The sequence below is a fragment of the Botryllus schlosseri genome, chromosome 4 (assembly GCF_051294905.1).
Source record: "Botryllus schlosseri isolate E-star chromosome 4, Bs_hap1, whole genome shotgun sequence".
Taxonomy (NCBI): domain Eukaryota; kingdom Metazoa; phylum Chordata; class Ascidiacea; order Stolidobranchia; family Styelidae; genus Botryllus; species Botryllus schlosseri.
This window is the reverse complement of record NC_137239.1, coordinates 27,819,936-27,831,941: the sequence shown is the minus strand read 5'-3', so window position 1 is coordinate 27,831,941 and position 12,006 is coordinate 27,819,936. Positions and strand designations below refer to the sequence as shown.

The 12,006-nt window shown below is 41.4% G+C and overlaps 1 protein-coding gene across 2 annotated transcripts in view; it reads left to right on the top strand.

Moving 5' to 3' along the window:
- The window catches only part of LOC145438357 (transcobalamin-2-like), a 204,357-nt gene extending 194,807 nt beyond the window's left edge, over positions 1-9,550 (top strand). For both annotated transcript variants that reach the window (XM_080315755.1, XM_080315754.1), the window contains 4 exons: positions 4,943-5,174; positions 5,980-6,113; positions 7,549-7,774; positions 9,184-9,550. In XM_080315755.1, the coding sequence (XP_080171881.1) occupies positions 4,943-5,174; positions 5,980-6,113; positions 7,549-7,774; positions 9,184-9,367 (776 nt within the window). In that variant the 3' untranslated portion in view covers positions 9,368-9,550. The remainder of the gene's footprint in view (positions 1-4,942; positions 5,175-5,979; positions 6,114-7,548; positions 7,775-9,183) is intronic.
- Positions 9,551-12,006: the final 2,456 nt, after the last annotated feature.

Sequence of the window (12,006 nt, the reverse complement as noted above, 5' to 3'; positions counted from 1 at the left end):
AATAAATACGTGGATGAAAGCCTTAAACTTGGTACACTGTTACATGACATTATCGAGAAGTGGCCTCATGGCCCTGTTCGGTATGGTACACTGTCAAAATTAATGCGAACAGACCAACACCGAATTTTGCGTAAAATGTACTGAGGAATAGGCTGATCAAGTGACGAGGGGTTGTACGCAAATGGCTTGAAGGCCACAATTTCACGGTGAAATTGACATTGGAGAATATACGATCAAAGTAAATATTTGAATGCAAACTGAGAATGATATCATCATCTCACTTAACGTTACCGCAGATACACCGGCTTTTGCGTGAAATCCGCAATGTGTTGTAGGCTAAAGTGTCAGATCGGAGCACATCTTTACCATACTCGACCTTGATAACGAAATTACTGCCCTAATCATTGAGTGTCAACCTTGAGACTTGGCACAGCGTTCGATACTAAAATCAAGACATACCGTGCAAAAGCTTATGACGGATCTAGGTAAGGAGCATCGTTAAAATCAATAGAGACCAATACCGGCTTTGCGTATAATCTGTTAGCGATAAATGACGAGTCAGCTCTCACTCGAATTAGGAAACGAAATTACCACTAACACAGTTCAGTGACAAACTTAAAACTTGGTACAGCGTTCGATACTAACATTAAGACTTACGGTGCCAAATGTCATAACCGATCTCAGTATTGAACACCGTCAAAACCAATGGATACCAATACCGGCTTTTGAGTAAAATCTGTTTGCGATACATGACGGATCAGCACACACTCAACTTCGGAAACGGAATTACTACCCTAAACTTTAAGTAGAAACCCTGAAACTTGGGGCAGTGTTAAATACCACCATCACGACATGACATAACAAGTTTCAAGAGTTTTCATGGTGTGAAACCCCATTAAAATCGACCTATACCAACAAAGGTCGACTAAACGCATATGACGGTAACAGAGTTCAGCTATAGATACGATTGTTACATCACACCTTAAGGGCACAGAGCTATCGTGCCCCGGTTGCTCGGTAATTTTATGAATAGGAGAGAGTAAATCACCGTTTCTTTATTATGCGCGGTTTTGAGAGAATAGACAGTGAAAGCTTGTTATGAGCGCTACCGGGGCAAGCCCCGGCTAGGCATTCGCAAAGCGAAAACACAGAAGAGAATTTGATTTTCGCATAGACTTCGCTATATATGGGCATTTACAAGCGAAAGGACAAGAAGTATACGATATTCGCTGTGATTTCGGTTTATATAGATAGGTGTGCGTCTATAAATGGTAAAGAATTGTTATTGAACAGAATTTTAGGTGGGGCAATGCCCCAGTTGCCCTATAGGACGAGCCGCCACTGCCAATCATAGTTTCACTGTGAACATCAATCATAAACAAATGTCCATATGTGACTCAGCAAAATATCTCGGCGTCACCGTTGATGCCAAAATGTCTTGGAAGCAGCATATTGAATACACAATATCAAAACTAGCTCGGTGTGTGGGAATAATGACCCGTCTGCAATCTTTGGTTTCCAGATCAATACTGCGAACCATCTATTTCTCTCTTTTCCACTCTCACCTGCAATATGGAATCGTAGTATGGGGAAGTGCATGCACAACATTTTTGTGCAGAATTCGAACCCTGCAAAACCGTGCGATACGGCTGATCTCATCAGTACCTTTACGTACCAAACTATCGCCTTATTACCGTAAGCACCGAATTTTGCAAGTTGACAAACTGTATCGCTTCGAAGTATCAAAAGTCATTCACAAATATTTTTCCAATAGTTTGCCTCCTGTGTTTGATGACTTTTTCATGCCTGCTAAAAATGTCCACTCCCACTACACGAGATCTTCGTCTAAAGGAAATATCTACTTACCCCCACCCAATAGCAACCTAACCAAGAGATCTATTGACTACTCCGGACCTATCATCTGGAATGCATTACCACCACATATCCGTGAATGGCCTTATAATAGATTCAAAAAAGCCCTACTTGATCACCTCTTGTCGTTACACTAACACTGTTGCCCTACCTCGCCAGACTTTGCTTCATTGATCATTTGCTACCATCGTTTCATTTTTTTTTCTATTTTTTTTTTATCAACTACCGTAACATTTTTTACAGCCAGACTGTTTAGAGTCAAGTGTACCTGTTTGATGCTGGTGTGATCAGACTAGATGACCTTCACGGTCTTATCCAGAGGTCTCAAACTCAAATGTACTGGCGGGCCAGTTTTCCCGTTTTGACGACGCCACGGGCCGCAGCACTTAGGGCAGTGGCTCCCAACCGGGGGGATTTCCCCCCTTGGGGGGAATTTTGAAACCTTTAGGGGGGAATCTGGCTAATTTTTTAATGTCATAGAATCCGGGTTTGGCATTCTATCGGAAGATACACTGGGTTCACGAGGTTTTTAAATTTTTATGGTATAGAACTGTTAAGTAGATATTAGTTCTTTACAATTGTATGTTTCTTTGGCGGATTTTAAGCTAGGTGTATGTTTGTATGCCTTCCGTAGATATTACACCCCCTGATAAAGTGAGGCTCACGAGACGATTTCGTCGGGCCCGTGTCAGCCTCTCGACCGAATTGCTACTAAGCTAAAAAGTCTAGCCGAATTCGGCACAAGGCCACTAGTGAAATTGTTCAACGTTTTAAGCCAACATATGAGGTAACGTGAAAACCACATACCAAGTTCATCGATTCAACTCAAGTCCATAGCAAGCGGATTTCTTTTTCGTCATCGGCTACCCGACCGGTAAAAACTCAAATTTAACGGTACTTTACCAAAGTGTAGTGCGGTCCGCATTCGATATAGCTCGGACATGTCTGATCTGAATATGTTTGGCCATTAATTGCTCAGTCAACAAATGGTTGTGCGTTAAAAAGCACCTTTTTTGGTCACAGGCAACTTTTTCATAGGGGGAAATTTTAGCTCAAATATCGGCCAGGGGGGGGGGGGCACAAGACGAAAAAGGTTGGGAACCACCGACTTAGGGGTATTCTATATCTTTCCAAGTTGGCCTTATTTGGCGGGAATGAATTGTCCTATTGAAAGTGAGCCGGTCCAGCAGACTGACAGTAAACACACATCGTCAAAATGTGAATTACTCTTGTATCAATTTAGGCATGGCACGAAAAGAATCATCACATTTATAACTATTTGAATAGAGGAGTTGTTGTACTTGATATATATTAATTATAAGATATATACACCATATGGGCGGACAAATGTATGATGCCATCATAAAAGCTATGGGGTTATAATTTTGCAGCTACTATGAATATTTTGAATTTAGCAGATTGATAGGCTAATAGAGTAGAGACTGATCTGATATCAAACATTTTTAGGTTGAGCATTGTAATTCAAATACAGGATTCGGGTGTACTTCTGATATGTAGGCCATCTCATGGCAAAATATCTTCAAATACAGGAGCAGAAAAAATATAAATATAATATAAAAATATTACTTAATATATTACTGAACTGAAGTGATTGAAATGTCGGAATGCCGAACGGTCCATTGTTGTTATATCGTTGGAGCGTACCACTACGGTATTCGGTAACTTGAAGTGGCCTTAATAACATGGTTTAGCGACCAAAGATGTAACTAACAGATTGCCAATGGTTGCCACAACTACTTGTTTAGTGAGCGAAATACCAAGCTGCGACCTTTCGATCTATTCCCCTGATACGCGATTAGTTTGTTGCGTCCATGGTTCTAAGAGATTCACGGCATTCCGAGTCACTCCGAGTCCCTCCGAGTTCACTCGAGTCATTTACATTTTGCCATCGAGTTAGCCCGAGTCTGAGTAATTCTAAGAAAGGTCGTGTCCAAGTTCAACTCACACATTTCAGTCACGAATCGTCTAAGGGTCAGGTTTTGTCATCATGAATTGGAAATGTGGCGAAATAGTGAATCTTCCCCTGCATGGTAGCGTTTGCAATAGATGTGATAGTGAAGTTTGATTAATAGTTTCAGGCTTTCGGAGCAATTTAAGAGGGAATTTTGACTTTATACCCTGAAAAGATATATGTGACACTTACATCTTGTCAAATTATTAAAAATCTAAAATGTCGTCGCGGGCCGCAAAAAATGCTCTGGCGGGCCGCGTGTTTGAGACCTCTGGTCTTATCGATCATTCCTATCAAATACCGAATACTGCGCATGCATATTTTCTGTACCACCACCACTGCCGTGTGTTATGTATTTTGGTTGGAGGAAAATAAAGGCCCTCTCTCTCTCTCTCTCTGTTGTTGTTTTGCGATATTCATGGTGTTTGACGACTACAATGGTCATTTACACCAGGCCGATAATCATCATTTTTTGATTACGTAGATGCCAACTTGTAGCACGGCCCACTTGTAGGCTTTTAAAGACACCGCTTACGCGGATGAGATGGCGAGGAGGAGCCTAGATAAACCTCCAACACTTAGGTAAGAATTCTGGAGTTGACCTCAGTCGGACTTGAACCCGCAACCAATGGTGTTGCAGCTGTGGATTATACCACTTATATGCTATCTCGCCACCGCCCGAGGATTCGGCCAGCATTTCCCGTAATTCGTGGTCTTCAGACTAAAAAGGACGACAAATGATCTTTAAGGAGGACGTATGGTAACCCTAATGGCGGATAAGTGTTATATGGACTCGATATTATCGGTGGGGCTCTACAGTCTTGTACCACCATCCCAAGATTAATCCAGAGATGGTCAAAGTGGCCAGTGTTACTACTCGCGTAGAATTGGAAGTAACAACTTAAATTTCTACTCGATTACAATTAAAATTGGCGATTTCAAATACATGTTTAAACTACTTCAAGCGGATATAGAAAATACTGCAATTACTGACCACGATCAATGGAAGTATTCTAGTACAGGTAGGTATAATCTAATTGAGTACTTCAAAAAAGTAGGGGTCCGTCGTCACTGACCATCAATCGCGATTCCTTCCAGATTACACAGCACAAGCTATGATCGCGTTGACCTGCGTCATGCGCGTGTCCGACTCGAGCGACCCTGCGCTTGGTACCATTCAACGATCTTTGCATCTGGCTTCCAATTCGCTACTAACTGGTATAAGCGTGGAAAAAGACAACGTATGGATCGGAAACAGATACTCTACCCCGCAAGCGTTGATCGCCCTGACGGAGAACGAGAAATTGGATAATCAGAAACGGCTTTGCATGTGGGTATTAAATTGATCCATTCGCGTCGCGATCATAGTTGCACAACTAGGAAATCCAAAGCTTTTTCGGATTAGATTAGAACTAGAATACTGAATTCACAAAAACTTGGGAAATTTAGTTGCAGTGGTTGTTATTGTAGCTTGTGGTATTCACCAGCATGAAATTTCGAGAACGTTCAATGTACTATTTTTAGATGGTACACGAACTCCTTTTGTTGACTGGCTGGTGTATTTTGATAAAAGTCGACTCCAAGGCTCACGAATGACAGTGTGAACGATTTTTGTGATACGATTGTTGATATACGACGTTCTTTCCAATTCTCTACTAGTTGCTGACAATTACCGCTGACGAGTGTCAGCCGAAAATATTCGGGTTCATTTCAGTATGAATATACAATTCAAATGTATATTGAAGTTCTGTACCTCCAAGAAGCTCTTCATTGATATATTGGCATACCATTCGCTCATGTTCCACGTCTACTTGACGAAGCAGCGACTGTCCCATCAGTAAACAGAAGACAGTTTTTCGTTGGCTTTTACTAACTTAAAGTCAGCGTCAAATACAACAGCAACAGTAACGGTAACGTTTTAAATAATAAAGGAATTAGAAACTAACGATTACATAAGCATTGATTAAATGATGCACGATGGCTTGATTAGAAAAGACTCACTATTCGATTCATCACAGTGACCGGTCTCATATGTTACTATTTCTAGTTTTACCAGAATACATAGCCTATTTCCCTCGAATATTTCCTCAAGTGCCATCGGTCACTACTTTGACGAACTCTACTGTTTTTCACAGGAAAATATTGGAGAGCATCAATAACAGGCCCGCAGGCCGCGAGCCTGAAGCAGCGCTGTCACAAGTTCTGCCAGTTTTGAAAGGCGCGAGTGTGCTGCAATTGATGAATGATGAACGAGACTGTCCGTCGCGAGGTGAGGCGATTTTCCTTGTCACAGTATAGATATTTTTTAGTGAAACATAAACTCGTCCTTTCGATTCCGGGTGATTGACAATTATCGTACAAACAATATATTAAACTGAACATCCACAAAACCTAAAACTACCTTTGAATAACAGTTTAGGATGGATTAGGGAATATAAGAGTAGTCGTTGGATTACCATATTTTCGCGACCTAAAATCACAATGTAGAAGTCGATGCCGGTTTTTTTGGCGCTCCAGGCCCGTGAGCAGAATACAATATATATTTTCGTAATCAATACCCCAGTGACTTCCGATTCATCAAATTTTGCGCTCCGCATGCCAGTCCAAAAGTGGCCGTAAACTGCATTTGGCAAAATGAAGAGAATGACGTGACATAAGCGCAGTGTACCGTGCGATTTGGTTGTATCTACAAACACTACAGTAAGACACTGTGAATGTATTATCGTTTATGACGAAATTGTTACCCGAAACGAAACAGACATTTGCTTTAATTACCTTTAGGTAGATGCAGTCTTTGCGTGTTGTAACGCCTTGCTACAAACAATTTCTGCGCAACAGTTTAAGAACCCCCGAACAAGAATAAGCAAACCTTATTGTTGTTCATCTTAAAATATAGCAAACAATTTCTGACCCATCGTAAACGAGTTGCAGAGGTTTAAAGCACATAGATTTGATGAGCTGAACGCGGGAAAAAATAGCAACTGGCAACCTAGAAAAACTCGGACTCAAACATAATTTTCGAAATTCCGGACATTTAGGCATATTTTAGCATTTCCCCACGGGCGTTGTCTGGACACTGAAATTCCGGGCATGTCCGGTAAAATACGGACGTATGGCAGCCCAAAGTAGTGGCATGTTTAACATCAGCGATTGCGAGCACAACGGGGGTCAGGTAGAATATATTCTCATTTGTTGGAGGTTTATCTGATGCGTTCCTCGTATAGCCACGTGATCTCCACTGGCCGTGCTGTAATTCGGGTATAAACCGGCAATGGATGGATAATATAGACCTGGCATGCACGGTTCGACAACTAGAAAATGTTCAGCTTTTCCAAATTAGATCAAAATTAGGAATATAGCTACACAGTTCTTTCGAAATTGAATTAGAAATTGACTTGCTGAATTCTCAATTACTTGGAAATTGAATGAAATTACGAATTTGTACGAAATACAACAAAAATCCAGTTGAGTTAATTCTCATATGGATGAGAATGACAATTGACAAACATCTATACACCAACCTTGTCTCGTTTCGCACGATATACAATTCACCTGTAGCCTTTTCCGGAAAACCATGAATTAGATTGGAATTAAAAAGAAACATTCCACAAATTAGATTCGAATTAGATTACCGGAATATCACTCCGATTAGTCACCACAACCCTCAAATCCTGCCGTTTGAATGCGTATCGATTTTTATGCAGACGAATCACAAGAGATCGAGTCCATCGATGAAAATATTGACGACCCCATTCCCAACGCGCGAGTGGTCGACATCCAAATTGACTTGGAATTCATCATAAATCCCAACGCGTACCTCGGCGGAGACTTGGCAAGCGAAAACGTGACGCGTTTCGACGTCACCCGTGTGCCAAAAGGAACAATTCTGCACGACACCATGGTATTGGCAAGTCAACGGGAACTGATGACGTAAGAGAATTTTGCATGTTATATGGTTGGAAGAGGTTCTTGGAGGTACACACCTTAAATATATAATTGAATATAGTAGATTGATATTGAAATAAACCCGGATCTGTTCGGCTGGCACTCTTCAGGGGTAATCGTCAGCGACTAGTACTACGATACTTAGTACTGCTGGGTAGGGACGATTATACGAATATACAAATCAATTGCATAATGGTTGATAACCATCTGTCTCTATATCGCCTATTCGGAGGTGGTCAAATTAGTTAGCGTTAATACTCAAGTAGAAGTGGAAGTAATGCCACAATATACTCTCCAATACAAGTAGAAGTAAGGGTTCCAGGGTCAATTCAAAACTACGGCACTTGGAAGTAGAAAATACTCGAGTAGTTTGAGGTGAGGGGTCACTTACTTTTAGCAGTCCGAGGTTTTGACATCCGAAGTTGCAAATTGCATCTTGGCGCCAACAGCGCATAATATGACCAACGACACTACGAAAAGTGATGCAGTCACACCCCAAAACTACTTTCTGCTTTACAAAATTAAACGGGTAAGAAGCACAGGGGGTCAGTAACGAAGTACTTCTACTTTTCGATGTACTTCAAGTGGATTTTGCCTACTCGCACTACTTACTCAAGTAGTTATGATTTTAGACTACTTCTATTTCAAATTGACAGTTTTCAGTCTTCCAGGCAAAACTAGGCCTAGAATATGTATTTGTACTTACTTGTAGGGTTACCATTGTCCGCTTTTAAGAGGATTTGTCCTATTTTTTCAAGAAATCGACAGTGTCCTCGGAGGACCCACAAATGTCCTCCTTTTTGGGAATACCCGCAAAAATTGAACTCCGACGTACTGAACGGCAGGGTTGGCTAAAAAAAGAAACGAAAAATACGACCCGACGAGTCATTCGGGAGTCGAGTCGGAAAAATGTCCTTTTTTTAGTCAACCCAATAGTATTACTAGAAAAAATTTCAAAATCACCTGTTTTCTCCTCCGGTACCATCGCTTTCAAGTCCCTCTTTTTGTGATCTCAAACTATGGTGACCCTACTTACTTGTAATCTCTACCTCTACTTCTAATTCTAGAAATTTACAGCATTACTTATTCTTCAACTTGAGTACTGTCGGTGACGTCTTGGATTAACTCTAGTAAGAAGTAAGTATTTTGTCAAACAAATTGGTAATTAGAAGTGGCGGCAGCCTGAACACAAAACCACTTGAGTATTTATTGCAAGTAGCCAAGCCCTTTAATGACCACCTTTTCACCTGTATAATTGTGCATTGTGAAAATTTATGTAACGAAGTAACCCTACAACTTGGTAAAATAGTGACATATATCTACCGTATATGGAGCTTGCGGACCAAGAAAGTTGGTGTATACGTTGTCTGTATTCTTAAGTGCACATAATACAGATTCGAAACCAAGGACACTGCGTGGGGGAGATCTCTGGTTGAAATAAACGGCCGAAGAGCGAACAGTTCGATGAAGCAGTTCTGGTCGATTGGCGCTAACGGCAAAAGCATTCCTGTCGGGATTGATCAATTTATTCCGTCGCATGGAGAGAAAATTTCATTCACGCTTACCACTTGGTCTTAAAGCGACTGCTTTTCAACATCGCACCGTTCTTAAACCATATTCATACAGTTTATTGCCATGAAAATAATACTTTGCGATTCATGCTTTTGCCTGTATGTTACTGGACAGAAACGGTAACGGAACCATTCCGAAATTACCTCTAACAAAGAGAAAGGTGTGGTAAATACAATGACATATCCTCCACATGGTTATGGTGTTGAATAGATGCGTGGTTATTTGTCAATATATATTTTCATCTGCCCAAGACATGCACAACACGTACAGTGCGATATACAAGACACACAATGCGATGTAATGAACAGATAGGAGGATGCCGAAACGACCAGCAGTTGCGGTCTCTTAATTTTGCATCCACCTTGGCCTATGGTGGCTTAATGTCGCAGTCTTCTCCGATGTTAATCTTTCTTCGTCGCTATTTATTTTTCATTCTTTATCGGGTCTTTTTCACTGGGCTATTTATCGCCGTAAAAACAGCGACGCGGGAGACGGGGAGCCCAGAATAACCTTCGTGGTTCATTCAGTTACTTCATTTTATTGACGGTGCGAGCACGGTGAAACGTTCTTAATGAAGACGGACGAAAACTCATGCCACGTGATGTCATAAGGTTAATTCGCGCACATATCAATTTTCACCCTGCTGCCGGAGTTTTAGTCATAGCATACGCTTGGAGTCGGAGCAAAATATCCTCTCGCGATTCTGATCTTATAGCCAGAGGGGGTCTAAGCTGTCATCGTTGGTACGGTACTGAAGTGAAAGTAGAAGTTGTAACGTACGTTTTGATCGTTGCCTAGCCCAAACGATAGTGCGTTATATTGCATTGATTATAGTCTTGGCTGTAACATTTTAGGCTTGTCGAGTAGCTTGCCTACACGATTGAGACTACCACCTAGGGTTGTAACCAAGTCACAAGGCTCCGAGTCAAAGTCAATTTGACTTTTATTGTTTTGACTCGAGTCAAGTCGAGTCATTTTCAATTCACCACCGAGTCATGGAATTATGACTCGAGTTCAGGTCATTATGTTGACTGCTCAGTTTCCGGTTAAAGTCTGAATAAACTCATTTTATAAAACTATGTTTGGTGCTATCGAATGTTTCGCATTTATAATATAGGCTACTAATTTCCCTCACTTTTTGCAGTTTCTGGTCACATTTGCAAGTACCAGTATCAATCAGACGAAATCCCAGTAGGGTGGTTACTTCACAATTCTTCGAAATTACAATGAAATGTCGGCCTTGGCCGTCTGAGTCCAAGTCGAGTCAATACACAGATTGACTCGAGTCGAGTCGAGTCATTTCGTATTTTGAAAAAATGACTCGAGTCAAGTAGAGTCATTACAACCCTGGTGTAAATCGCCCGAAAACACCACGAATACCACAAACAACTACAACTGTCGTCTTATGGAAAATAAATGAATCAAAAGAAGATAAGTCATTTTCGGCTGTGGCTTCATTGCGGTAAATTTGGCATGCTTTTTTCACGATCGGGTAGGCCTATGTGTGGACTAAAAATAAATCATTGCCTTCGCTTGCGATGGCTTTGCGGCTTAACATCTTTTTTCACGATCGGGCGGGTTTTGACTCCAAAATAACGATAAATACTCCCAATAGCCTCCTCGTTCTGACGGATTCTGCCTGACTTTTCCTGTTCTGGAGCGACTCGGTTGAAAGGATGTCACGGTACGCACACAGTCGTCTCGCGAGACGTGCTTGCTGTAGCGGGCCTGAGCTAGTTTAAATAACGTCAGGCGTGGGGGAGGGGGACTTTTACGAAAACGGGACATTTCAAACAGCACTTGAACGGGTATCAAATGTTTCGTGAATACAGCTGTATCTTAAATTACAATCCTTATGTCAGATTCCATCTATTGGAGAATCATCCTTCGGTTTGGAATCACTGCTCGAGGACTAAAGTCGCTGTATCAGGGGCGATTAATACTATTTATTTGGCGAGTGGGCTATCTCGTTACGACTTTCACACTCGTAACGTCCATAGCAGTTGATCCAAGTCACGCTTGGCGATGACTGTGTCTCATCGACTTGGCTGGACAGGCAGGAATATATTTTGTGAAGGCACGCGTATAGAAGTTCGCAATGTCATTTGTACGAAAGACAGTCAGTTTTGGAAGAGTCCACAGGGGTCCAACGAATGCTGTGTGTTTAGCGATTTTACGACCAACTTGGGTTTGTAGTGATCAATAGGGTTGGGTAAAACCGTAGCTGAGTGATTCGATATTGAATCGAGTATTGGGCTTCGATTTGGGAGGAGTATTCGCAAACCAGGCATTATGACATATATTCATGACCGTATGTATCATGTAGAAAGTTCAAATATGCTGTACTATGCCAAGGGTGGGTAAACTGTTCAGCTCGCGGGCCGCATTCAACTTCTGAATGCATTCGCGGGCCGCACTATATTAAATTGGGATTATTAACTAAAGCGCAATATTAGTATGTAATTATATGGGTACCGGGGAATTATCGAGATGATATCTATGTATTTACAACAAGTCAAACAATAATTTAATGATAACGTACACGCGTCGGAAACATTGACAAGAGTTTTAAGCTGGTCATCCTCAATAACTAATTTTGTAAAATTTGGGATGAAAGGCGGCTTGTGCTGATTCTTAGAAGCGGA